Source organism: Grus americana, chromosome 10 (genome assembly GCF_028858705.1).
Source record: "Grus americana isolate bGruAme1 chromosome 10, bGruAme1.mat, whole genome shotgun sequence".
NCBI lineage: Eukaryota > Metazoa > Chordata > Aves > Gruiformes > Gruidae > Grus > Grus americana.
This window is the reverse complement of record NC_072861.1, coordinates 21,091,228-21,116,830: the sequence shown is the minus strand read 5'-3', so window position 1 is coordinate 21,116,830 and position 25,603 is coordinate 21,091,228. Positions and strand designations below refer to the sequence as shown.

The 25,603-nt window shown below is 46.7% G+C and overlaps 2 protein-coding genes and 2 long non-coding RNA genes across 4 annotated transcripts; 1 reads left to right on the top strand and 3 right to left on the bottom strand.

The window, feature by feature from the left end:
* The first annotated feature begins 404 nt into the window (after positions 1-404).
* On the top strand, positions 405-12,074 carry CILP (cartilage intermediate layer protein). Its single transcript, XM_054836623.1, has 9 exons — positions 405-491; positions 2,210-2,333; positions 3,557-3,640; positions 4,643-4,696; positions 5,860-6,045; positions 7,194-7,508; positions 7,636-7,744; positions 8,204-8,361; positions 9,002-12,074. Exons 2-9 carry the CDS (start codon positions 2,276-2,278, stop codon positions 11,341-11,343), a joined length of 3,306 nt encoding a protein of 1,101 aa, XP_054692598.1. The 5' UTR covers positions 405-491; positions 2,210-2,275; the 3' UTR covers positions 11,344-12,074.
* Positions 5,448-8,197, bottom strand: LOC129210646 (uncharacterized). The gene is made up of 3 exons (XR_008578600.1): positions 7,813-8,197; positions 7,183-7,321; positions 5,448-6,298 (listed from the first exon to the last, which is right to left on the bottom strand). It is a non-coding gene; the product is annotated as an uncharacterized LOC129210646 (long non-coding RNA).
* On the bottom strand, positions 8,240-12,941 carry LOC129210647 (uncharacterized). Its single transcript, XR_008578601.1, has 3 exons — positions 12,813-12,941; positions 9,787-9,891; positions 8,240-8,352 (listed from the first exon to the last, which is right to left on the bottom strand). It is a non-coding gene; the product is annotated as an uncharacterized LOC129210647 (long non-coding RNA).
* Positions 12,942-19,048: 6,107 nt separating this feature from the next.
* MTFMT (mitochondrial methionyl-tRNA formyltransferase) lies at positions 19,049-24,897 on the bottom strand. The gene is made up of 9 exons (XM_054836625.1): positions 24,378-24,897; positions 23,649-23,861; positions 23,101-23,223; positions 22,179-22,281; positions 21,543-21,618; positions 20,984-21,075; positions 20,387-20,468; positions 19,802-19,884; positions 19,049-19,478 (listed from the first exon to the last, which is right to left on the bottom strand). Exons 1-9 carry the CDS (start codon positions 24,524-24,526, stop codon positions 19,278-19,280), a joined length of 1,122 nt encoding a protein of 373 aa, XP_054692600.1. The 5' UTR covers positions 24,527-24,897; the 3' UTR covers positions 19,049-19,277.
* Between the last annotated feature and the right edge of the window lie 706 nt (positions 24,898-25,603).

Genomic DNA, 25,603 nt, shown 5'->3' with positions numbered 1-25,603 from the left:
ACTGGGCGAGAGCCAAAAAGCATCCCCAAAACTCATTGCACCATGTGCCTGTATGCTGTACCTCCATCTTCAACGCTCAGCAGCATCTATTTGGGATCCAGACCCAGGGCGAAGCCCTAACAGTGACGGTGCCGTGCTCGGATGCGGTGCCCACGCCGGGATGCGGTGCCCACACCGGGATGCCGTGCCCACGCCGGGATGCGGTGCCCACACCGTGCCCTGCCCCACCGCTGGCAGCACCCTGCCATGCTGCGGCATCGCCGCCAGCCCCGGCGGCTGCTGTTTCGCCGAGGGTTTGTGTTTACCATCACCTTGTTAAGGGATTATTCAGCCTGCGGTTTCCTCGCTCGTCCGATCTGTTTTTGCTCGGCGGCCGGTGGCTCGCTGCCATCCCCTAAGCTACACGCCGGGCTATATAAGCGACCTCGCCGCCTCGGCTGCGGGGAGGCTCGCGCGCAGCCCGGCTCAGCGGCGGCACAGGGGAGGTTTTGGTAAGCTGCAACTCTCTCTCTTCTTCCCAAATGGCTGCGAATCCCTTAACCCGCGGCTCACGAGCCCTCGCCTTGCCCCCCCGGACCGCAGCTTGGCTGGCGGCTCCGCAGCGAGAGGATGAGACTCTCCTTAATTGGGGTTTTTATGGTTTTTGTAGGTAAGAGGGAAAAAAAAACCCAGAACAACTCTGCTAAGATTTTCCCCTTCATCGCAGCGGTTATATAATTTTGCTGTGTTGTTAAGGTGGTGTAATTAAGAGCGGCTGTGATTGAGGGCGAGGTGGAAATTAATTGATGGGCAGATGAAAGTGCAGAGGCTGCGGGCTAGAAAACATCGGTGGGGATGCGGTTCTCCGCGTCCCGCTTCCCCCTTCCTCGTCCCAGCTAATGGGTTTGGGGCAGGGTTATGGGACAGAGCGGGGGGGTTCGGGAGGGACGGTGCTTTGCTCACACGGGGCTGTTTGATCTCCCGTGGCTCTGTCCCCCCCCAGACAGGGGACACGGGTGATGTCAAACCCTCCCCGTCGCCAGGATCCAGCCGCATGACCCCCCCTCCTTTCCCAGCATCGCGTGTCCCGGGGAAAGAGGGATGCATCCCGTCCCAAACCCAGCACTGAACAAGTCGCAGCCAGCTCCTAAAATAGCCGCCAAGTGGGAAACAGGCTTTCAGCCTGGATTAATTTTTCCTGGTTATTGTCTGGCTGCGAGTTCACGACCCCACCGTAAGCGCACAAAACACCGCTCATGTGTTGCTTGTTATTTTTGCTTGACTGGGATTTGCTGAGCCATAATCAAAGTATTTCCTAGTCCCACATTCCCTGGTCTCGGAGGGGATGGTTAATACAGCTTACAAATAACAGAGTGTTCCTGCTGCCGGCTGCTCTTTGTCAGCCTCATTTTATGAGTAAACTGAGGCACTGAAAGGCTGAGGCAACATTCCCCCCCCCCTCAAGTTCATTAATTTGGGGTGCATAAAATAAAGTACCTGGAATTCCAGCTGGTGTCAGTCCGGATAACACCAGCTTCACGGGTACCTCCAGAAATGAAATACCCAAATGCTTGAAGCCGCAGGGCTAAGGAGCTCACTAAAACAAGATCTGAAGTCACTGAGCTGGGGAAAAGCAACACAAAGCCTCAGTCCCTCATCTCTGCGTGCAAAAAAAGGAAAATATTTGGCTTCTTGCTCACATTTGCGGTGAAGGCTTGGCTTGTGCACGGGATTTTCCGCTTTCAGAGGAGCTCCGGAGCCTTTCCCCTCCCCACGCTCCCGGGATGTACTGGGATAAGATGCTATCACTGCTCTAAGCCCAGCTTGCAGGCAGAGGGATGGAGGCACGAAGACGTCCCTGCTCACATGGGGGGGGGGCAGAGCGGGGTACTAGGGGGCCCAGGGGGCCACGTGGGCTGCAAGACCATCCCTGCAGAAGTATTTAAGCTGTTAAAAGGCACTTTAAGGAGCTGGCATTACAAAGCAGCGCTCTGCAGAATAGATTTGGGCCCAGATGTGACAGCAAGAAGCAGAGGGGATGCGTGCACAGATGTGGAGCCCCTGCTGCTCCCCCCTTGGGGGGTAAGTGGGGGGCTGCCATGGGTGGGTGGGTGGGCAGGGGGTATAAGCAGCCCCGCAGCATATTTTGGACTGGTTCAGCCTGGGAGAAGCTCCCCGAAGGTGGAAGGACACCGGGTGAGCCTCAACATGGCCGGGCTTGTCTCCGCAGGTCTGGGGAAGGCGCGGGACAGCTGTGCGTACTCCAAGAAGCCTCCGGTCACCTCCAGAGACAACGATGGTCACTGCAAAAGGATGGATCCTCCTCCTCCTCCTGGGAGCCACGTCCGTTTTAGGTGAAGGTTAAACGTTTCTGTTCCCGTCACCGCGTTGTCCCCTGCCCGCAGGCACGCCGGTATGAAGGCACGTCCGCCGGTGGCGGCTGAGCCAGCAGACACAGGCTCGACACCGATGCCGGCGCTGCTCTGGGTCAGCGCAGCGTTTGCCCAGCCAAATGACTTCCAGACGAGGGCTGGCACCCATCCAGCCCCCAGAGCACGGGCAAAGCCCGTCTGCGAACCAGCCAGCCGCTGGTTGACCAGCCATGAGCCCCTCTGCCCCCTGGCCCTGCTGGGACCATCCCTGCCTGCTGCCCCCGAGCCCCCGTGGTGTCCAGCCTGCACCCCAGCTCCCATCCCAGCTCCGCTCTGCTCCGAACAGACCCACCCTGGCCAGAGCTTTTTCCATCACCCAAGCACAAAACAACCCCAGCCTTCGAGCCGAGCCCTCGGGAAGCAGCAACATGGCTCTTCTCCAGAAGATGCTCAGGAGCAGCAGGATCTGTCCGCTGCTGGCTCTGGTGGGTCGCGCATACCAAAGCGCTGAGCGATAAGCAACCTGCCCCTCTGCTCCGTCGGGTCTCGCAGAGAAAACGTGTTTGCAGGCTCTTTGGATTTGTTTTCCGAGGCTATAGAGGAATTTTGCCCTGAAGTGCTCTGGCCAGACGCCCAGGGATAAGAACAGGGAGAGTCAATTTGTCGCTGGGGAGGTGCCCAGCAGCCCTGCTGAGTCCCGGGGAGCTGGGCAGCTTCAGGCTTAGCTCCCCAGTTTAAATGGGACTGGTCCCAGCAAGCACCCCAGGAACCAGCCACAACCACCGGCTCCCCTCGGGCACGCAGGCAGCCAGCAAGTGCAGAAACCAGTCCATGTCCCATAGCGACAACCAACCTCACCCACCTCGCATTCATTTCTCCCCGCGCAGGGAGAGGCAGGATATATTTTCTATCTCCAGCTATAAAAAGATGATTTGATCTGAGGTGCTCCAGCACAGAAAGCACAAAAAAGTTTTTCTTGGGCGATAAGGAAAACGGCAAATTTGCATCATACCTAGCTGCAGTGATGCTGTGGGACATCTCCATCACACACTTCACTCGCATCTCCTGCTCTGCATCCCACAGGAGCTCTAACCAGCCACAGCCCCGAGGGAAATCTGAAAAAACTAAGCTTAAGGATGCCCAGTCCCTTGAATCTAATTAATTTATTATTAATTTAATTTAATCTCTAATTTACTGATCCTTAGGTCAAAGGCTTCTGAAACCAGCCCTCAGCAGGATCCAGATAGGACAGAAAACCTTCAGCCCGCTGGTAATGCTCAGCTTGGAAAGTAAGTTATTTCCAGCTCGGGCGGTTTCCCTCACCGGGACAAGGGGTGTTCGCACGCGTATTATTTTTTTCAGCCTTAATTTACAACCCAACAATATTATTTGAGTAGATGAGGACGTTTAGGCAATGGAATAAATGTTAATCATCCGCGACCTCCTGTAGGGTTTTGGCTATCGCTGACACACGCTGTTGGCTCCTCTCCTGGAAAAGTGAAGGTCAAGTGCGTGACCACAGCCCCGACTCCCGCGGGAGGCACGCGCGGCTCCTCGCCGGGCTGGGAGGGCGAGGAGAGCCCAGGGATGGGCGAGCACGTGCTCCGACCTGCCTTTCCCCTGCCCAGCCTTGTCCCCATGCCCAGGGCAGTTCGTGACACCATTGCTTTAGAATGAAAGCCCGTGGGGCATTAATTACCCGTAGAGCCCACTTTGCTCGTTAATCCCCAGGAGATACCCTGACCCCTCAAGCTTTACTGCCCAGGGCTCGGGATTTAAATTCCAGTAGGCACTGAAAGGGCTGGACGTGCTGATACCGGAGGCGAGGGATTAGGGGACTTTCCCAGGCTCCTGTCCCGCTCCCAGCAGTGCTCTCAGCTGCTGGGGAGAATCAACGCAGCACCGAAACCACGGACACTCGGAGAGGTCCCCTCCACCCGCTGAGAGGTATTTTTAGGAAAACTGCCAGGAAAATTGTTTTCCCCTCAAAGTGGATGGCACAAGGCAGCGATGCTGAGGAGAGGGCTTGCAGAGCAGGGGGAGACTCCTGCTTCCCTGGGGAGAAATAAAGCAAAATCTCAATGTTTTGACCAATGGAATTGGAAACTAAAGCACCTGCCCTTGGCAGCAGTGAGCTGTGAACTCAGTTTTTGTCTCCAGGAGAGGGTTTGCCAAACCTGGTTGGGTTGAGCAGCCGGGCTCGGTGCAGCCGTGCCGGCAGGAGGGACCGGTGCTCAGCCAGGGAGCAGGCAAACCCTGCCCGAATCACCCCCCACGTCCTCTGCCCACAGGTACAAGGAGCAGCTCTCGCAGGGGAGACCCGACCTTCGCCTATGCCAGACGCGGTACGTTCCTGCCGGCTGGTGCCGCGCAGTAGCCCCATCCCTCCCCACGTCCCTGCCAGCCCTCGAGCCCCTTGGCTTCTCCTTCGTCCCCTGCTTTCTGCTTTTTCTGCTGTCGAGGTGCTACCCAGAGCCATCTAATGCCATTTTCCTCCGCAGGACTCCCCTTCTCCTTTCTTATCATCACCAGCCCTGCAGATTAAAACGAGCTTAGGATCTTACTGAGACCCCACTTTAATCTGTTGCATGTTAAATTTTGACCATCATTATCGGAATAGTCCAGCCATGTGCCCGTCTGCCTTTCTAGGAAATAACCTGACCTGGTTTATTACAAATCGGGCAGAAGAGTAGGTGTGGGAGATGACACAGCACACATCTCCAAGAAACCTCATTTTTAGAAACTTTAGTCACAAGCGCATCCTCGTAAACGTTATTAGAACATTGTCATTTAAAAGTAAACCCAAACCACAGACTTGGAGTGGATCTCACCCATTCAAAGCAGCTTAAATTAATACCATCTAGTAGCCCTGTTAAAGAAACTCCTTTAAAAATCTAATCGCATATTAAACTCTCAATAAACCTGCTTTGTGTTTTACAAATCAGCTGGCCCCTAACATACTCAACCTGCTCAGTAGCATCTTAGGCTTCTGTTTGCACACAGCAACACTGGTGCTCACAACAGGACACACGCTTCCTGTATAGAGAACATATGTTGAAGTATGGTTAAAGACATTCAACGTGATCATACCAACAATTTTACCCTCTTTTTTTTTTTTATTTAACCACATTTGAAATGCAGGCGAGCGTTGCCCCTCAGACAGCATTTAAATGACAATGTGTGTTTGATTTCCTTTAAGCCAAAGTTATTCAACGCTAAGCATGAGCTGCGTGCACTTTGCTCCCCTCAAGTTTATTTTAATCATCCTGAATTCGGTAGCCTGCAGGGAATTAAGTCAGAAGCCTTCAGATGCCTTCTTGTGCTTTATTTCCCAGCTCCCTGAACACGCTTTGAGTTTGTTTAAACCATGTGGTGCATAATATCCAAATGTATAGTCTGAGTTATACAGCAGCTTCTGTATAGCAGCTTCTAAGACACCAACTGCCCGTTTTCAGGCAGCTGTACGTGTAACACGCGTCTCAGTAACACACTGCTGATGTTATTCAAGGTCCACTGGTGCAAGATTCCAAAAGGTTTTTGTCTCCATGGTCGGAATGGAGTGAGTGCTCAGGAAAGTGTGGCCAAACCGGTGTGCAGAAGCGTACCAGATCCTGCCTAGCTGAGCGCCTCTGGGGCGTGCACTGTAACGAAGCAACTGAAGAAGGGCGGCTCTGCATCGGACATGTTTGCTCAGGTGCTCCTATAACCTCACTTACGGGCAAGGGACAATGTCCTGATCTCACCAGTGCGTAGGCGTTGCCCTCCCTTCGCTGCCGTTTTTCCCATCCTTCTCTCCCTTGCCAGAATTCCATGATGCCGGTGCCTTCCAGAGCAGGGCTGGAGTACTAAGCAGTACTAAGGGAGCAGAGCATGGGGAGTTTATAGCCAAATAGCACAATAAAGGGGGGGATCCAGATATGAGGAATCATCGGGGACCCATAAAGATCCTGGGGATATAGGAAAAATATCATTAATCTTGTTATAACAGCAGCTCTCAAGGTGGAGTCAGCGATTGCAATCAGCCCCAGGAAGGAGAAGAGTGGGAATATTGAATTGGCACAGCCTCTGCTGAAGGGGCTTGTAATTAATTATATTATTCTTATAACCCCCTTTTAAACAAATCACTCTGAAAAGAGTCTATGTTTTCTCCAGGAAAGTTGTTTCAGGTTTTCCCTGATTTTTTTTTCCATTTATTTCCAGCTATAAGAATAATTATCAGGTAGCTGCTCTACAGGGATAGTCTGTGATTGTAAAATGACCTCAGTCCCTGCCTTGGGAAGAGACAGATTATTTAGGATTAATCACTACAGGTCATGTAAATCTTTCAGAATCGCTATTTGGGAGACCATTCGTTAAACCCATCGGACAGCGCTCATTTGGCAATTAACCTGTGGCTTGCCCAAGCCAGGACACCATCAAATAAGGGGTGACAGCTTTTAAGATAGACCAAAGTCACGATGTTTGGGCATGAGCTGGTAACAGAAACCTACAAAGTTTAAGGCATTGGGATTTGTAATTTTGCCAGGGTTGAGCTAAGAGCTCACATGCTGATCTAGATTCAAGTTTCCCCGAAATTCAGCCCTTTGGGGAAGGTAAATAACAGTTCTTAGCTGTAATTATATCCACGTGGCTGCTTTCTACTAATTGTCAGGTTCAAAACGACATCGTCCCTACGTTTCTAATGCACAGCTGTTGAAAATCAGTAAAAATATGTTTTGGATAGAATTTATTCCTTATGCAGTATCTGCCTTATTGCATCTAAATTAAAAGCAGATGCAAGACCGTGCCGTGAGCATTATGGGGACCTGGGGCTGTTTTCTGACCCACGTACCTCTCCTCCAGCCTGCAACATCACCTGCCTCATGGGCCGCGTCAACGCCGACTGCGATGCCTGCATGTGCGAGGATGCGACCCTGCACGGGAAGGTCTCTCTCGAAGATGGGTCACCTGCTGCCGATGCCCGGGTCTACCTGCAAGCCGAGAAACTCAAACTGTTGACAACGGCCGATAACAGGGGCATGTTTAGGATCCCAGGGGTTTGTCCAGATGGCAAAAACACCCTTAAAATAAAGAAAGCCAAATACGCAACTGCAACTGTCACTGTGCCCGAGAGCAACAGAAGAAACCTGGCAATCCAAGTGCAGCTGCAAAGATCAGGTGGCTCCAAAGGGGGGGAAGGCGGGAGGCTTTATGTAGTAATCAGATATAGACCATGATTTTAGGAGGGGAAGAGTAACGAGATGGCCCGGAAGAGTAATGAGATTGCCTTTTCCTCCTCCTGCAGGCAAACCCTACATTTTCAGGAGCCCTGAGGACAAAGCCAGGAGAGTGGGACAGAGCGTGTCGCTATGCTGCGATGCCCTCGGGAGCCCGGCCCCCGACCGCTACCTCTGGTAAGGAACTCCAGTTTGATCAGGCAGAAGTCTTACCTGTCCCACTGATTCAATTTTTATCTCCTTACCATCTCCATAAAGGTGTTTTTTTAGCTGTAAACCAGCTAAATAGGCCAAGAACTGATTGCTGGAAATGATGGTTTCCTCGAGATGTGCAGAGCTGGCGTTTCTCGCAGGTGCGGTAATGTCATCTGCCGAGGGACTTACTGGAAAAAAAAATACAAATAAGAGTCTGAAAAACCTCAGCAGGCACGACTGGCAGCTCTGCTTGCCTGTCAGCCACATCTCAGTACTGCCTGGGGAAGGGGAATCTTTTTTAGGTGATGCCACCTAGCCAGATGACAAATGGGGAAACTGAGGCAAGAGGTCTGGCAAAATCCACATGGCAGGATGCAGGATTAGGTCATCACTCTGCTCCCGTCAGCCTCTATCTGCTAACTGCCTGCCTGTTCCTGGCAGGTACCACAACGGCTCACTGCTGGATCCCTCCTTATACAAATATAAAAACAACCTGATTCTGAAGAACTTGAACAGAGACCAGTCAGGAGAGTATTTCTGCAAGGCCAGCAGCGCCGGGGGGTCGGCGAAGTCCCAATCTGCCAAGCTCACTGTAATAGGTAAGAGAAAACGTGCGTTAGGTCATCCAAGCAGCTGGGGAGGTGGCAGGAGGCAGAAACCACAAGTTGCGATACGCACAGGAAAGACAAGTCGCAGGAAAAATATTTGGGATTTATTTCATGCACCCGTTAGCAGATAAGCTTGCGTGAGCTGGTTATGAACCAGATGTTCTCTACAAACTGGAGCTCCAGATTGCAGGTGACCTGCCAAGTTCAATCTGTTGGTTTCAGCAGATTTCTCACTGTACTTGCTGCCTAACATGTGAATATTTCTGTTTGTTTGTTGGGGTTTTTTTAAACCCCGGGACACATTTTAGTCTGTCCATAGCCAAAAAGCCAGGCGGCTGCAGAACATCTACCTGAGGCTGGGTTGGATGGTAGTGGTGGGTAAGCAGGACCTGGGACGTCTCTGCAAACAGCACCGTTTTAATCAGGTACCTAAAGCTAAAGCTGAGCACCTGCTTCACCAAAATGGAGGCCAGATGAATTCAGCTAACTAAAATCCTGCAAAACATCTGGTTTTATTGCTGCAAAAGCCTTGCTGTTATTGGAAGCAACGTTTAGCTCAGAGGGTTTCAGACCACATTGCAATGACTGTATAATTATTTCATGCTGCTCATTAAGAAATCCTATTCAACAGGAAGACAAGAGGCACCCTGCAACTCCCAACCCCAAAGCCACCTCATCCGACTTCCTCACGACTGTTTCCAAAAAGCAACCAACTCCTTCTACTACGACGTGGGCAAGTGTCCAGCAAAGACCTGCACTGGGAAGCTGGATAAGGGACTCCGGTGTAAGGACAACGTCGCCTACTGCTGCGGGGTGTCCAAGATGGAAACCAGAGACATCTCCTGCAACGGGTACACGCTCCCCACTAAAGTCATAATAGAATGTGGCTGCAAAAAATGCACCGAGACCAAAATAACGGTTCGAGGCAGAGCCACAGCAGCAGATAACGGTGAGCCACTGAGGTTTGGCCACATCTACATGGGGAACAAGAAAGTGAGTATGACTGGCTACAAGGGAACATTCTCCATCCAAATCCCAGCAGACACAGAGAGACTGGTTCTAACTTTTGTCGATCGGCTGCAGAAGTTCGTGAACACAACAAAAGTTCTGCCCTTCAAGGAAAACGGAGGTGCTGTATTTCATGAGATCAAGCTACTAAGAAAGAAAGCCCCTGTTACACTGGAATCCACTGAAACCAACGTGATTTCCTTGGGAGAAATGGAAAACGATGATCCAATTGCCGAATTAGAAATTCCTGCTGATGCGTTTTATAGGAAAAATGGAGAAGCCTACAGAGGCAAAGTGAAAGCCAGTGTGACATTTCTGGACCCAAGAAACATCTCAACGGCCGCTGTGACACAAAGTGACCTGAACTTTGTAGATGAAGAAGGAGACGTATTCCCCCTCCGTACGTACGGCATGTTTTCCGTGGACTTCACTGACGAACAGGGCACCGAGTCTCTTAATGCAGAGGACGTGAAGGTCCATTTGGATGCTGCTCAGGTCAAGATGCCAGAGCACCTGCAAGAGATGAAGCTTTGGTCACTGAACCCAGAAACAGGATTATGGGAAGAAGAAGGGGACTTCAACCTTGAGAAAAGCAGACGGCACAAAAGGGAGGAAAGAACTTTTTTGGTTGGGAACATGGAGATCAAAGAAAGGCGGCTTTTTAACCTAGATGTCCCAGAGAACAGACGGTGCTACGTCAAAGTGCGAGCATACAGAAGCGAGAGATTTCTGCAAAGCGAGCAGATCCAAGGGGTTGTGATTTCTGTTATAAACACAGAGCCAGAACCAGGGTTCTCCTCCAACCCCAGAGCATGGGGCCGTTTTGACAGTGTGGTCACTGGTCCCAACGGCGCCTGCGTGCCTGCCTTCTGCGATGACCAAAACCCTGAGGCCTACACAGCTTATATCTTGGCAAGCATGGGGGGTGAAGAACTTGAAGCTGTGTCCTCTGCTCCCAAACTCAACCCTAACGCTATTGGGGTCCCACAGCCGTACCTCAACAAACTCAACTACAGGAGAACAGACCACGAGGACTCTAGCACTAAGAAAACAGCATTCAGCATTAACATGGCCAAGCCAAGCCCTAATTCCCCAGAAGAGAACAACGGCCCAATTTATGCCTACGAAAACCTAAGAGAATGCGAGGAAGCTCCACACAATGCTGCTCACTTCAGGTTTTACAGGATAGAGGGAGACCGATACGACTACAACACTGTTCCCTTCAGCGAAGATGACCTCATGAGCTGGACCGATGACTATCTGGCATGGTGGCCCAAGCCCATGGAATTTAGGGCCTGCTACATTAAAGTAAAAATAAACGGACCCCAAGAGGTGAACATAAGGTCTCGTAACATGGGTGGGACACACCCACGTACCATCGGCAAGCTCTACGGCATCAGGGATGTCCGCAGCATTCGTGACTCTGAGCAGCCGGACGTGTCGGCAGCCTGCCTGGAGTTCAAGTGCAGCGGCATGCTCTTTGACCAAGACCGTGTGGACCGCACGCTCGTAAAAGTGGTCCCACAAGGCAGCTGCCGCCGAGAGAGCGTCAACAGCATGCTCCATGAGTACCTGGTGAACCACCTCCCAATGGCTACGAACAATGACTCCAGCGAATATACAATGCTGGCTCCTCTCGACCCACTGGGACACAACTACGGCATCTACACCGTCACTGACCAAGACCCGAGGATCGCCAAAGAAATTGCGCTGGGCAGGTGTTTCGATGGCACATCCGATGGCACCTCCAGAACCATGAAGAGCAACATCGGCGTTGGGTTGACTTTCACCTGTTCAGAGAGGAGCGCAGCAGAGCAAAGCATCTTCCAGGCTCAGAGGAACTCGGGCCAGCAGACCATACTGGTTCTGCCAGGGGAGAGCCCCGCATACCGAAGGCAGCCGGCAAGCCGCCGAACCACCCAAGGCAGAATCCCGATGAGAGGTCAACGTTCTCCCTCATACTAGAGCTGTATAGGAGCCTTGGTAAAGTCGCTCGCACTTGATTAAATATAATTTAAAAGCAACATCTACCTGCTAATAACCTAATTCAAAGCTGGTAGGTATCATTATTTTTGAGACATAATTAAGGTGCACTTTTTTTTTCCCCCACCAGAAAAGACAGACATAAAGCAAAAATTGGGGGCCAGTAGCAGTAGTGGGTTCATGTCTTATTAAATGCATCCATAAAAATCTTCTTTCTGCCTGACATTAAACAGCTTCACATGATAGCCTAAAGGGAAGACTAAACACATAATTCAGTCATGTACATAAAACATTCTCCTGTTCTGCATCTGCAGACTTTGCCAGCCCAAGTACCTGTACAGTAGTTGGTAACATGAAAAGGAATAAACTGATTTCTTCATACTGAGTTCAACTGCAAGGTTTTGTACTTGAAATGTAAGTATTTTATTTATTTCTAGCTTGGTTTAGAATGACTGTATTCAAGCTAAACTACCGGCAGCTGCATTTCTAAGAACTCACATGCCCGATAGCGTGGAGCAGCCATGTGGATTTGTAGGCTCCACATGGATAAAACTACAGTTTTCTCTTGCTTCTTGCATTATTTGACAAGAAAAATCCATGCTCTAGGATAGGGTAGGTTAATAAAAAAAAGTTATTTTGTAACTTCGACAATACTGTGTTGCTTTTGTGTTTGAAATACCCAAGTAAATAAACCATGCGTAGAGCTGACCAAAGAATAACCTGCAAAATTTCACCTTTCTGTTCACAAAACAGGTCACAGCTTTACCAATGCGAGACTGGGCCTGGGTATGGGTGAGGGGTTTGGTGGGTAGGTGGTGCTCCCCCAGGTCCAAGGCTTGGCCGTGGCATGCTGCCATCAGGGAATCCGTCCCCAGCTCGAGATGTGGAGGGGCAGCAACAGCGAAGCGGAGCAGCAGGTCAGGGCAAGGGATGAACTAAGGAGAGAGCGGCAGGGCTCCCGGAGCGGGACAAGAAGCAGGGAAAGAGGGATGGGAACCGGTGCTTTGAGGGTGGTAGGAAACCGGGCAATGTACAGCAGGGCTGGGAGGTGCAGAGACAGGGAGAAGACAGGACGCTGCTGGGCGAGAAGCTGCTCTTAGCTGAAGGCGCAGATGGCCACAGAAGGGGTCAGACAGACAGTGATCCATCTCCAAGTGACCTATTAATTTGCCCTATCAATCCCCCCCACTACCTCTAGAGCGGAATCGAGGGACTCACCAGCACAGAAGACATTCTGTGTTTATATCCAAACACTGGCAATAAATTTTTGGGGTGCAGGCAAGCCGGCAAGCCTCCAACACCGAAATTTCCACCGAGAGCAATCACAAAAAGGTGGGCAGTGCTACTGGATGAAAACTGTAATTCAAACACATGCTCAAGCGTGGATTTCCTTCTCCTACCTGATCCCCTCCTATGGGAACGAAGCCCGTTCTAGGTCTATGCTGTCTTACCTACAGCTCGTCAAGGACATAGGGGATCTTTCAACAGCCTTTAGCAAGCTTCAGAAGAGGTCCTCAGGTCTGACACAGGGCATCCCAGGCATTAAACACAGAGCTGTGCAGGACTGCGTGCCTACGCAGCATGAATTATGCTGAAAAAGGTAAAAAAAAGACCTTAATAATCCCTGGTTTTATGCAAATTCTATCAAATTATCTATTCTATTTTATCAAAGAGAAGCAGAAAAGGAAGAGCTGTGGAATACTCTGGCACATCCTCTTCATACCAATGAATTTAGACTCTGTGTGTTTTCTTTTGTGTCTAGTCTGCTGCAAGGGCTTGGCGTGAGCTGGGGCCAAGGCAGCCAGTGGGGAGCATTAGCTCGGACCTTCCCACAGAGCTCTTGGCTTGCGCTGCAGACTCGCAGAGAAATGTCTCTTCCCTCTGCTCCCTTCCTCTTCTGCAGACAAACAGCCAAATCCCGAACTTAGTTTCATCACTTCGAGGGTGAAGCAACACAAATGACTTCTACAGACCAACCCAGGAGATACACGGATGAAAGCAGGCTCGGGATCTGGTCCCTGTGCTGCATGTGGGCTTGCCAGAGCAAAACACAGCAGAGTACAGGGCTCTTCTTTTGGGGAGAAACGGCTGTTTAACAGCAATGAAATGGTCACAGCCCTACAGCCTGAAATTCTGCCTATCCATGAAACGGCAAGGAGCTCTCCAAGTTTCCCCAAACTGTCCCCCACTGCAGCTTAATTCCAACTTGGAGGAACAAACTAATCTCTGCACTCACCAAGTCCCTGAGCCCTCAGAGGAGGCTGCTGGCAGAGTACATTGGATACAGAGCAAGACAGAGAGGTTTCAAACACGGGTGTTTAAGCACCATCAACAGAAAACAACCTTGGCCCAACCACCACCAACTCAGTGCTAACACTTCGTCATTGCTGACGAGCCACCACGCCAAATACATTAAGAAAGTTTATACAGGAGAAAAGCTACAGCAGGTCCTGGCCTCCAGCCCTCACACAAGTTTTATGCTACAGTTCAATGTCAGTTCTGATTTCTCCAGCTCGTGTTTATGGTCAGCATACGGCAATGTCCTTCCTGCAACCTGAAACCTAAGCCACGCTCCCACATATCGGAGGAGAGCATCAGCTGGAGGAATGCAGAAAGGCTGCAACTCCGCTCCTCCCTCGGCCTCAACCTTTGGACCACCAACCTTGAGAAACAGGCTGAAGCAGGAGACCTGGCTCCTAAATGTCGGCAGGTTTGCGGCTAATGGCAAAGCATCTTCCATTAAGGTCACTTAGTTTCCAACACTCAGATAAATCCAGTGACCTATCCCCCCTCCTGTTTTTAAGAAAGGGAAAATATTGTTTCCCAGAAGCTATCCAGCTGTCAGCAGCTAGGATAAACAAAAGGAGAGATATTCTTGTCTAGTCTCAACCTTCAAATTATTCAGGGATTTTGCAATGAACTTTTTAAAGACTCAAGTACTCCTGTGATTAATCACTTACACTTTTTGTTTATTTGTAATTTATTCAGCAGAAAACAGGAATAAAGACGTTTCCTAGGAAGCAGCGGGAGTAGTAAGGTTTCAGATTGTGAAACAGATGCCTCTGACTGCGAGTCACCAGCATCCTAGGAAATATCACTCCCTCTAACATTTATTTGAAATCCAAGATGAAATCATCCCTATCCAACACCAGAGCCCTTCTGGTGCCCAAACGTTTTGCAGTTCTACCAATAATTTGGCTTTGGTGATCTCGAACTGTAGCGGATGCTGGGGCTATGAATACCTCCGCTACTTTCCCTCTCTCGTCCGAGAGGAGGACAGCTGTTTTATTTTGCTAGTATCACTTTCCAATTGCTAGGGTGGCTGTGCTTGACCTCAGCAGTGGTACTGGGGATTAAATCACCATGTCTGTGTTCCAGAGTCAATCCTGACATGCTATTCCACACCTCATCAGTGAATGCCCCATTTTTGTTTAGTCTGTTCTGCAAAAATAATCAGATTTTCATTACCTACCGAGTTAAATCCCTACAGAGCTAGGTGAAAGCAAAGTTTCCAAAGAGACATTTTGGCTAACAGCTGCCTGGAGAACACAAATTCCCTTTAAAGCTTCTCTACCATGTCTAAAATAGCATGCCAAAGATATCCTCCATAAAAAAATTAGTTAAACTTACCCTCTTTTCCTCTATAAAAGAACTGGGCTAAAGCTGTGTGCACTCAGAGCTAGGACGTTAGCTATTAAGTGACAAAGAACTGTCTAATCTTTGATAACATCTTGCATAGAAAGCAATTCTGAGGAGCCTTAAAGGAAACTCTGCTCAGATCAAAACATTAAATTACATGTATAGGTATCCTGGCTACAATATGGTTTAGACATTATTTGGTATTAAACAACCAACTGAAGACGTTCTGTACTAGATTTTCACCATCTTCTGCCCAGCTGACCTTGGTTTTCACCTAAAAGAGATGCAGCGAGCACCATCTACAGGGTTTCTGAGCACACACCACCTCAAACTCCCCTAATGATGCAGGAAAACTCTTTGCTGTTGCTTTATGCTTTAGTTCCAACTGAAATTACCACCTGCCAGCAATGACTAACAGCCTCACACAAGGTACAATCTAAAACTGTCAGTGAGAAATGCACAAACTGCCCTACAAGTTCTCTCCGATGCAAACATCTAATACACACGCTGCTGGCTGGAAGCTGATATTCCAACTACCAACATTAAAGCCACCCAGCAAGAACATTGTTTTGCTCTATGTCATTTTGGAGATGCAAAGGATAGAGACATATAGTTCTTCTTTGCTATCAACTTTATGATGTCAGAGCACATTCAAAAAAGCAAAGTTTTCCTCAAAAGTAATTCTTAGAACACAGCAGTTGATTTAACAGTTTGGTCATCTAAAAACTTTTAACCCTAAATTGCCTGAACTTTTGATATTGTTTCTGTGGGAATCACATCTCACCGTTCATTTTGCTCAGGTCATAATGAACCACAATTCATTTTCCAGTGCCTGGGGACCTGGTACATCAGAAAAGTTGGGTCCACCCATGCTAATAGATAACTAAAATCTCCTAAGTCCAAAATTCTGTGTCATTTGTGCTTAAAGTTATCTATAAATTGTGGCGGTGGGTTGTTTGGGGGTTTTTAGTATACTCATTTCTTTGCTAATTCAACTTCTGATACAATCCATGCCTGAGGCCAGACTCCTACCACACAGCTGATTAGGGTCAAAACCCCTCACTGTCTGTGGAGAAGACACTTCAGAGAAAATATTCTTATCCTTGGCAAACACTGAGTATTTGCATTCCAATGATGACTCTGAGTTTCTTTCAAAATAACCAATTCCCAGAAGCTCCAACTGGGAAAACACAAAGCAAGCAGCCATACAACTGAGACCAACGATGTAACAAACCCCAGAAAAACCCCAAACGCACCCTACCATCCCCACAAAAATCCCACCCACCCGCCCCCCCTTCCATTGGCATGATAGCTAACCCGTCCATAAACTGATCTGAACAGAGTAAGAGCAAAATGACTTCACCATCTTTACTTGCAAGTAGTAGGTAGGAGGGAGCAAGGCACTGAAATAGATCATTTGCTTAGAAACAAACTTGCCAGGTTTTTAGTTTTTGCAGCACAAATTGCAGCCTTGAGTCTGCGGTCAAAGACAAGAGAAATTCTCCACGGGAGCCTGGCTTCCACCTTACTGTCACTTCCAGCTTTTGACTCTGATTCACAGGCTTGGATTTCTTGGAGGATCATGTGTTCTGGAAAACCCATCGGAGGCAGATTAATTGTTGGACCAATGGCGATGAAAGAAAAATACTGCAGCATCTGCTTCAACAGATGCTTCTTCAGAAACATTTTAATCCATGTTATATAACACGTTTTTCTAGATTTTCTTGCTTTCTTTCATTGAGTCACACTCAAACATGTCAAGCTCCTGTCACCTTGATATGTCTCATGAATTCAACACTTAAGCTTTAAGTTTCAGACCTGAGTGCTTGAAAAGACATGAATGCATTGAAAAGTAAGAAGAGCCAAAAGGACATGTGGAAGAGGATGAGCACGAGCAAAACAGAACCATTCTAACACCAACCCCACACAACTGCCGTAATTAGTTTTCTCCTTTTGAGGCTTTTAAAATTTCAGTGATAATGCTGTAAATATGAAGGTAACAGAACAGTGCCTCCCCAAGTCTGAAAAGCTCCAGTGGCCCTGCTTTTACTTCAGCAGTGTTCAGGAAAAGCAAGAATAAAGTGAGCAAGCAACACTAGAGCAGCTCCTAAGATCTGGCCGGTCTTGGTTTTGCAGTTATTATCCTCACAGTGCTACATTACATCTAAGGAAAGAAAGGGAGAGAGTCATCAGTTTTGGGGTTCTTCACATTAAATGCTCCTTCTTGACTCAGTAGTGTTAGGTTTATGGTTGGACTCTATGATCTTAAACATCTTTTCCAACCTAAATTATTCTATGATTCTTATATATGCCATTAACCAAAGGCAGAGTGAAGAAAAGCTTGGATTAGATTAACTCCTCAACAAGTAAAAACTTCTCTCATCAGAAAGTATGACAGCAGAACACAAATTTTCTGGATGGATGGAACACAAATATTAATTAAGTGGGATATATTATAAGATATGAAAACAAAAAGGAAAAGATGATAAAAAATATTATTAAATAGGAAAGGTAAGAAATTGACCAGAAAAGCTAAAGAGATCAAAGAAAAATATCTACTGAACAAGGTGAATGACAAGTTTATAGATCAGAAACAGAATCAATGAGATGAAAACAAAGTCACTTGTATTGAAAAGCAAATATACATAGTAAATTTTTCTTTTCCTAATTTAAAAGGAAACAAAATTATGTGCTCACATCACATGCAGGTCACTAAAACTATCAGCTGGCATTCATGGATGACATTAAACGGTATCTACTATTTACAGCATTTTCAAAGTCAACAGGCCCAAATAAACATGTTGGTCCTAAGAGAACTGGATGAGATCTCCGATTAGAACAGAATAGGAATAGTCCCTTTATTCCCTTTCTAAATCTGAGACTTAGTGAAACTGAATTCCAGCATTATGGAAGTGTCGGTAGACTAAGACTACACAACAAGAATATGCAGGAAGACACATGTAATTAAGCAGTTGGCAAGGATTGTTGGATTGGGGGGGGGGGGGGGGGGAAGATAAAATTTCATTTAACTTCCCATCAATCAAGAATGAATGTAACATTTCACGTGACAAGATTTAACCCCCCCTCCTTAGAGTCAATGGCAAAGTTATTCAGAGGGATTAAGAATAGAAACGATTTAAACACAGATACAGATGAGCTCTGATGTGGATTCAACTTGTAGCACTACAGGATATTATAACTAAAGGGATCAACAACATGTAGTATCAATAAAGCGCATTAGCCAATTCTTTATCCAATTAATTGAAACATCTAGTAGTGCAATATGGAGGAATTCTGCAAGATCAACACAAAGCTTGAAATTAAGCTTGTCAAGTAACATTATTGTTGGTAAAAGAAAATATATAATCAAGAATAGAAAACAAAAAGGGAAAGGTTGATCACACCGAAAACCCCTCAGAAACCTGCTCATAAAACTCCACCTAGCAAACAACTCCAAAAACTGCTTATGACCAACTGCACACAGCTCCAGGTATGGAATTATATCAAGACGTTGTGTCAAATTCCAGTCAGAAGGAAGGGATGTTTTTTGTGTTAAGAATAGTTGATTCTTAAGAATCAACTATCACAGACAAGGAAAAGATTCTCCAGATGCTCCCAGCTGAGGCTCAAGTTATTCATCTCAGCATGGGGATACAAACGCAGTTTAAGGCTCTGCAAGAAATTCAAACCAGACAATCTAAGAGGTAGAGCAGATATCCTCAACAAATTCCATCCATTAACTTCACTAGAAAATACTCCACAGATAAGTATTGCAAAGCTGTAAGAAAAACACTGCATGGACTCTCTTTTGCTAGACACCCTATGACAGATGAGAAGATATTTGACATAAATTATTCAGAAATGCAACAGACTTCTGTCCTTAGAATCTCACTTTTATGAAACCACGTATGAATTAAAGAAGCACGGCTTTTTAACATTTCCAGATTAAAGTAACTGCACCCAACTTGTGCTTGAACAAAATTATACCAATAGTCCTAAAAAAAAAAAACCTGAAAACATTGTATAAAAATAAATTTATTACCCAACAGTGGAAACAGGAATTTATTCACTATCTTCAGCATTCAGAGATTCTCTTCCTTGATGGGGAAAGAGAAATAAGTATCACCAGGAATCCACGATGAAAACATGCAGATGACAGTAACATCAAACGTTTTGGGAGGAAACCCCTTAACTAAGTTGAATGTTATAGGCAGGCACTGAAATATTTTATATTACTATTAACTTACAGACATCATTTTCTACATTTTAAAATACATCTATTGTTTTACATCCTGTGCCAATATTTCCCTCTCCTTCAGAGTCTTTTTTGTTGTTGTAAGTTTGAGTGTTTGAAATCTGCATTCCTGATGAACTGTTGTTGTGTTCTCCTGGAACCAAGAATGCATATATCCATTGTAGAAGTCAACTGCTGTAAGCTTCTTCTTTAGTACGACTGTTTTGATTCCGATCCAGCCTTCCTAAAAATAAAGACAAAAAATTGCCAGTAAGCTTCTTCCACGTTTTAAAATGATCATCTTTAGTTCTTATTAGGTTAGCTTACAAAATGTATTTTATTTAATGTCATCAAGCGTACATTACAAGTCAAATATTCGCTTGCAAGTGAAAAGCCTGTGAGTCAAAATTAAAAGTTCTTCAAGGTATCAAAAAAAAAAAGACTGATGCCAATATAAACTAATTCAGCAAATAACAATGGACAATTGAGACAAAAGTTCTGTAACAGACCAATGCTAGAAAATTCATCTTTAGGGCAGTGAATATGAAACAAATGGGAAAAACCCACCTTACAGCGAGCTATCAGCATTTGAGACACTTTATGGTATAGTAGCGAACCAGGAACAGCTCCATGGTCGTTTAATACCTGATCTAAAAGCAAAGAAAGATTGTCTTGCATCTTTATGCCAACAAGTACAAAAAAGTTTGAAACTCTTATGTCTCTTTGAGGCATGATAATCATCTTGAGTCACTATTTTGCTCAAAAATATTTTATTATACACAAATGAGCAGGGGAGAATCAGAACAGTCACTCTGTGGCACTGCTCCCTATCTGATCCATAAACAGCCATCAAGCCCTGGGTGCTCTGGCACACCGCTTGGCCCACAAGGCTCCCAGACTCACAAACTACAACGGAAAATGCTTTAAGCGATACTACACAGGGAAAGCTTTCCTCGTGAGAGATCCCCAGACAATGGCATTAGAAGATCTCCTAACTCATTTGAGGATTAAAATCCTCCAATCTCAGGATTCACAGGACTAAACCTGCTGCTCACTCAAAGCTACAGTTTAGTACAATTGTGTATGATGTCCGAAACAATGTTTGAAAAGACAGGAAAATTTAACTTAACAAATTAATTTAAAAGTAAATACCAGCAAAACCGGGGATATTATCCACTTCTACAAAATCCACAAGTTTAACAGTAGTACCCTTCCAGAGCGTCTGCAGAGGAAACTGGAAACAGAAGCAGATGACACAATATTGTCACAATTTCCAGGTTTTTTAATTATGCAAGATACCTGTGATAATAACATTAGGGGAAAAATCTACATATATGTCTAGATAAGAGACTTTCCTTATTATATCTAGTTTTCCTTGTTCTTCCTCATCTCACTGACATGCAAACCATTAGTATATGCAGCAATGAGTTAAGCAACTAACTACAACAGCTGTTTGCACTGCTTACTGTCACGCAAAGATGTCGTTATAGCGTTCTGCAACCCTCTCAAATGCATCAGTGGGAATCTGAGCTAAGGAAACAATACAAAACTATTGAGCTGATTTCACACTTGGGATCAAGTTCATGAAAATCCTCCTCCACATTAATTCTACCTCGGATTTTAAAACACATGCTAGGTTTTAGATGCTAAAATAGCTAAACTTGAGGTTTAGTCATTAGTTAAAATATCCACACCAAACTCAGACATGCTAGAGGATAGAAAAGGGTTTAAAAAAATCCACTATCTTACCATATTTCCTATTGCACGATGCAGTTGAATTATTTGTGCGGCCGTTTGTTCTTCCCATTTTATACAACTCTTAGCTATAGATATTTTAGGAGCTGATGGGGAAAGAAATTAGAAAGCTTCATATTTTGTTTTGCATATTTTTGCAAACAAATAGCTGTACTATTTTATCCTATTTTAAACCCAATTTTATCCTGACCAATGGCAGATTTACCGTCTAGCCATAGGTACCTTACACAGAAACTGGAGAAAATCCTCAATTTGGATTATTTATACTCTATTCTCAGTTGTCCTCTTATTTACCCATTGCACTGCAAACTGATAACATGTATTTATGAGCACAGCTGTAACGCTTATGTCTGCGTTACAACCACAAAGAATAACAAACACTCTGATTTTGTGACATCATTAGTGATTTTAATATTGTACAGGCAACTGGAAAAAGAAACATTAATGGAGTAAGTCTGAAGAAGACTTAACCCAATACAGTAGGAAGAAACTTAGTTTTCTAGCTGATAAAAGTAAAAATGAGCAAGTTACATTAAATATGATGTGTACCTACCAAATGTTACTCCTTCTTTTGGTTGCTCTTTTTTATTTTTTAAACTTTCAGGCAAGTTTTTCAAAACTGATATCAGCTGCAAAATTAATTTTTGTACAGAATATTAGCAAAGCTAAGTAGACTATATTTATTATCAGTAACAGTAAATCCAAGACATACAAATACAGTACTTAATTTTTCATCAGTGAAGCTTTCCTGTGAGCTCTTAGAAAATTGGGTCAGTATATTCAGAAGACTTGTATCATACACACAAAAACACTAAAGGCATCACAATTTAAAAAAAAACCCAAGTATTCTTTTATGGATTATCTCCTCTCTGATATTAATCCTAGAGCAGGACAAAAGCTGATTATTAAGACAAAACCAGAGACATTCACTTCAGTGAAAGAAGAATCAGCACTGTTTCCATACAAAGCTCTTCACTGAATAGAAACAGAACAGCAATGCACAGGACCAACGCTGACATCACATACCACTCAGCTTTCCTCTCAGCAAGGCAAAGTGCTCACAAACACTAAATTTCAGTTCACTCTCCTCTTAACAGCTGCAGTCAACTCAGAACAAGACTAAAAAGAATTCTGTTTACACATGCTAAAAGGTACTAATCAGAAGTGACACCAGCTTGCATGACTTTACCATGTTTGCACCCATCTTTGATAACAACGCTTCCAGCTCCTTCGCAGTACAGTGGGGAGGCACAGCAAACTCTTCTTGCTTAATAATTGGACCTACATCAAACCTATAAGGAAAAAACCATACAACCTTACTGGAGGAGAAGCTATAACTCAATTAGCAGTTCAAAAGTCTACATCCAATACATTAACTCAGTCACTAATTACCCTTTTTTCCTCTAAAACTTTATTTTTCACAATTATCAATGTTTGGTTCATACGACAACACAGGGAAAAGAGTATCAGATATATCTTGGCAAGCAAGATTCATCTCAGCAAGCTGAGATTGATATGATGCACAATTTACAGTTCAGAAGCGTAATAACTCAGAAGAAACAACCTGAAGTACTCAGAAGAAATTTGTTTCGCACTTTCCTGAGATCTATTACCAGAAAGGCATCTAAGAAGGAAAAGATAACCACAATAATGTGTTTTCACAAGCCTTTTAAGCCAGAATTTGTGCTGAAACCAAAAGATACAATCTCTCTGTCATTCCTAGACAGGCAATTTCTCATCCTCTGTTTCACTTACAGGAGGTTACAGGTGACTGAAGTCTGAAAACCAGTTCTCTTCTTCAGCCTACCCATTTAGCTGTGTGACTTTGTTCTCTGCCTGCTCCCTGTAGCAACGCTAAGAATTAGAGAACAGGCCTAGAGTCTAGAGTGCAAATTACACACTCGCTAAAATACTGCATTTGTGGCAAGTCTCATATGGTCAGATGAAAGCTTCTAAGTGTTTTAAATTTTAATATTAAACACAAACACACATTAAAAAAAAAACCCCACACAACTGATTACATAGAAAGATTTAAATGATGACTTAAGTGGTGATGATTTAAAGTCCTGAGAAGAAGCCACGAGTTGTTTTGGGAAGCATTTCTAACATACCTTTTTGGCCTTATTTCCATAATTGTCACCCCAGTCACTTTATCACCATGAAGCACTGTGTGGATTATTGGTGCAGGACCACGCCATCGTGGGAGACAGCTGGGATGGACATTCAGCATGCCACTGAATTGAAATATTTTAAAGTTAGAATAAGAACAGTACGTAAAGCTGAACCCATACGTAAATGTGTGTGCAACATTTATTACACTGAAACTACTTTAAGAATTACCTGCTCAGACCTTCTGAAATATAAATGTATATTTAAAACAGTAAAAGGAATATTCACACTATATAATCGTTGTTTTCTCAGTGAGCACAGAAAGGAGAGGAGTGAAGGTAAACACATTATGCTGAACATTTGCATAGATCTCCATCGACACGTTAAAGAACAACAGCGAACCTCAAAACAATAGAAGTAGGGCTCAAGCTAAGCAGATGAACCTAGGGAAGAAGCTGACCTCACCTGCTGCAAGTCACACGTGCTGACACAAAACCAGAGTCTAGCTTTGCTAACAAAGCAACAATAGAAGTCCTGTCAACTCACTTACTATGGGAACTGCAGAATAAGGTCCTCACTTAGGAGACGTCCAAATGATGCCACCACACCCACATCAAACTGCCCCTCAGGTCCCGTGTGCGGCCACTCGTGAACAGGCAGCCGGAGCTCCCGGGCACAGCTCCTCACAGGCAGATCCCCAGGCAGGCGGGACGGCAGGGTCACCACCTCCAGCCTGGACACGAGCGAGTCCTCGCTGGGCTCCCTGGGGTGCACAAGGCATTAAAGGCCTCATGTAGGCAGAGCGAGAGAGAGGTGAAGGCCAGGTCACCCTCACCCCTTGCTGTGCCCTACCACAGCACTTGCCCCTCCAACTCCCACCCCTCCTTTGGTCCCCAGCCTCCCTTCACCGACCCCAACCTCCCAGCCCTGCTACCCCCCAAGCCCCTCACCACTCCCTTCAATCCCAGACACTCACCCCCCCACCATGATTCCCCTCCATCGACCCACTCGTGACACCAGGGGCCCTGTCCCACCCTAAGGCCCCTTCCCCCAGCCCCTACCAACCTCTGCCCAACCCAAGACCCTGCCCCCCGACCCCAGCTCATCCCCCACGGCCCCCGAGCCCCATCACCAGCCCCCCCCCCCGCCCCGGTGCCCAGCTCTCCCTCACCCCCCGCAGCCCTTGCTGTCCCCCCTCAGTCCCCGTCCCCTCAGCCCCCCTCTCATGGCCTCGGCCGCCTCCCCGCAGTCCCCAGCCCCCCCCGCCAGCGGGCCGTACCTGGCCGCCTCCAGGGCCCGCAGGGCGGTGACGGCGAAGCGGTCGGTGCCGAAGAAGAGCACCCGCCATGGCGGCGCCCCGGCGCGCCCCGCCGCCCCGCGCGCCGCCTTCACCCCCTGCCGCCAGGCGCGCAACAACCGGCCGCGCATCGCGGCCCTTCCGGCGCTGGGTGATGGCGCTCGCAGGCGCGCAGAGCCCGCCTCGGGGCGGGGCGAGGGGCTTTCCGCTGCCGGCCCTCGGGCTGAGGTAGCGCCGCCATCTTGGTGCGGGTCGGCGGGGCGTCAGCGTTAGTGCTGGGGCAACGCTCCGAGCTGCGCTCCAGGGCACGGTGCTGCCCCGCGGGTAGCGCGTCCCCGGCCCGAGGCTGTAGCACCGCGCCGAGGGAAAGGCGAGCGGTCCCGGGGAGCACAACCAGGCCTCTGCCTCAGCCCCGGTCTCGGCAGCGCACCCCGAGCGCGGCCTCCAGCCTCGGCTTCTGTCTCTCCACAGCGTTGGTGCTGCCCGAGCGGGCGTCTCCCGTTGCGATGGACCCGTAACCCTGGCCCTCGTGACCGTAAATCGGCCGCTCTGCCTCAGTGCGGAGATAACGCGGAGAGATGTCGGCCAGAAAGGGGTGTTGACACCGCAGCCACTGATTTTTCTGCTGGCTCTGATGCAGCGTTTGAAAAGCTAGTTTCTGTGTCTGCCTCTGTGGACAGCTTTGTTTTAACAGTGATTATAATTTAAAGAATGTTTTCTTGTAAACGATGGGGTCAGAGTAACCACTTAGAGAACTATCTACTCCCATAACATAAGAATGAAAATATTTTATCATTCTGCTAAGAACATTCTTTTCCATCATGGGAAGATGGTTTATTTGTGTAGCTTTTCATTTAATGTAAATTACATATGCAAATGCCCTATGCATTTAAATCACAGTATATCCTACAGTCTTTGACACTAGGAATTTCTAAAACATGGAATGTGAGAATCTGGAAATGTTTCCTATATGCCAGTGATAACATGTAAATTACTTGGAAATTGGATGACAGAATTTACGTCAGACGGATACACGAGGGAAGGATCGCTAAGGAAAGTGAAATTTTGTGCATATTCATTGCTGCCTTTACATCTCTTTTGCCCATCATTGGGGCTTTCTTCTCTCAGGGAAGATGCCTCCATCTCCAGAGGTAGAAACAAAGGAAAAATAATGAGAAAATGCTGTTACAGGTTAAAAAAAAGAGTCA

What these genes read in the sequence shown, in the direction of transcription:
- CILP (XM_054836623.1), top strand. Translation starts at nt 2,276, where the DNA reads ATGGTCACTGCAAAAGGATGGATCCTCCTCCTCCTCCTGGGAGCCACG. An exon ending in GGTAATGCTCAGCTTGGAAA is followed by an intron (nt 3,641 to 4,642) that starts GTAAGTTATTTC and finishes CTCTGCCCACAG; the next exon opens with GTACAAGGAGCAGCTCTCGC. An exon ending in CTTCGCCTATGCCAGACGCG is followed by an intron (nt 4,697 to 5,859) that starts GTACGTTCCTGC and finishes ATGTTATTCAAG; the next exon opens with GTCCACTGGTGCAAGATTCC.
- MTFMT (XM_054836625.1), bottom strand. Translation starts at nt 24,526, where the DNA reads ATGCGCGGCCGGTTGTTGCGCGCCTGGCGGCAGGGGGTGAAGGCGGCG. An exon ending in CGGGCCCTGGAGGCGGCCAG is followed by an intron (nt 23,862 to 24,377) that starts GTACGGCCCGCT and finishes TGTGCACCCCAG; the next exon opens with GGAGCCCAGCGAGGACTCGC. An exon ending in ATGGAAATAAGGCCAAAAAG is followed by an intron (nt 22,282 to 23,100) that starts GTATGTTAGAAA and finishes TTTTCCTTATAG; the next exon opens with GTTTGATGTAGGTCCAATTA.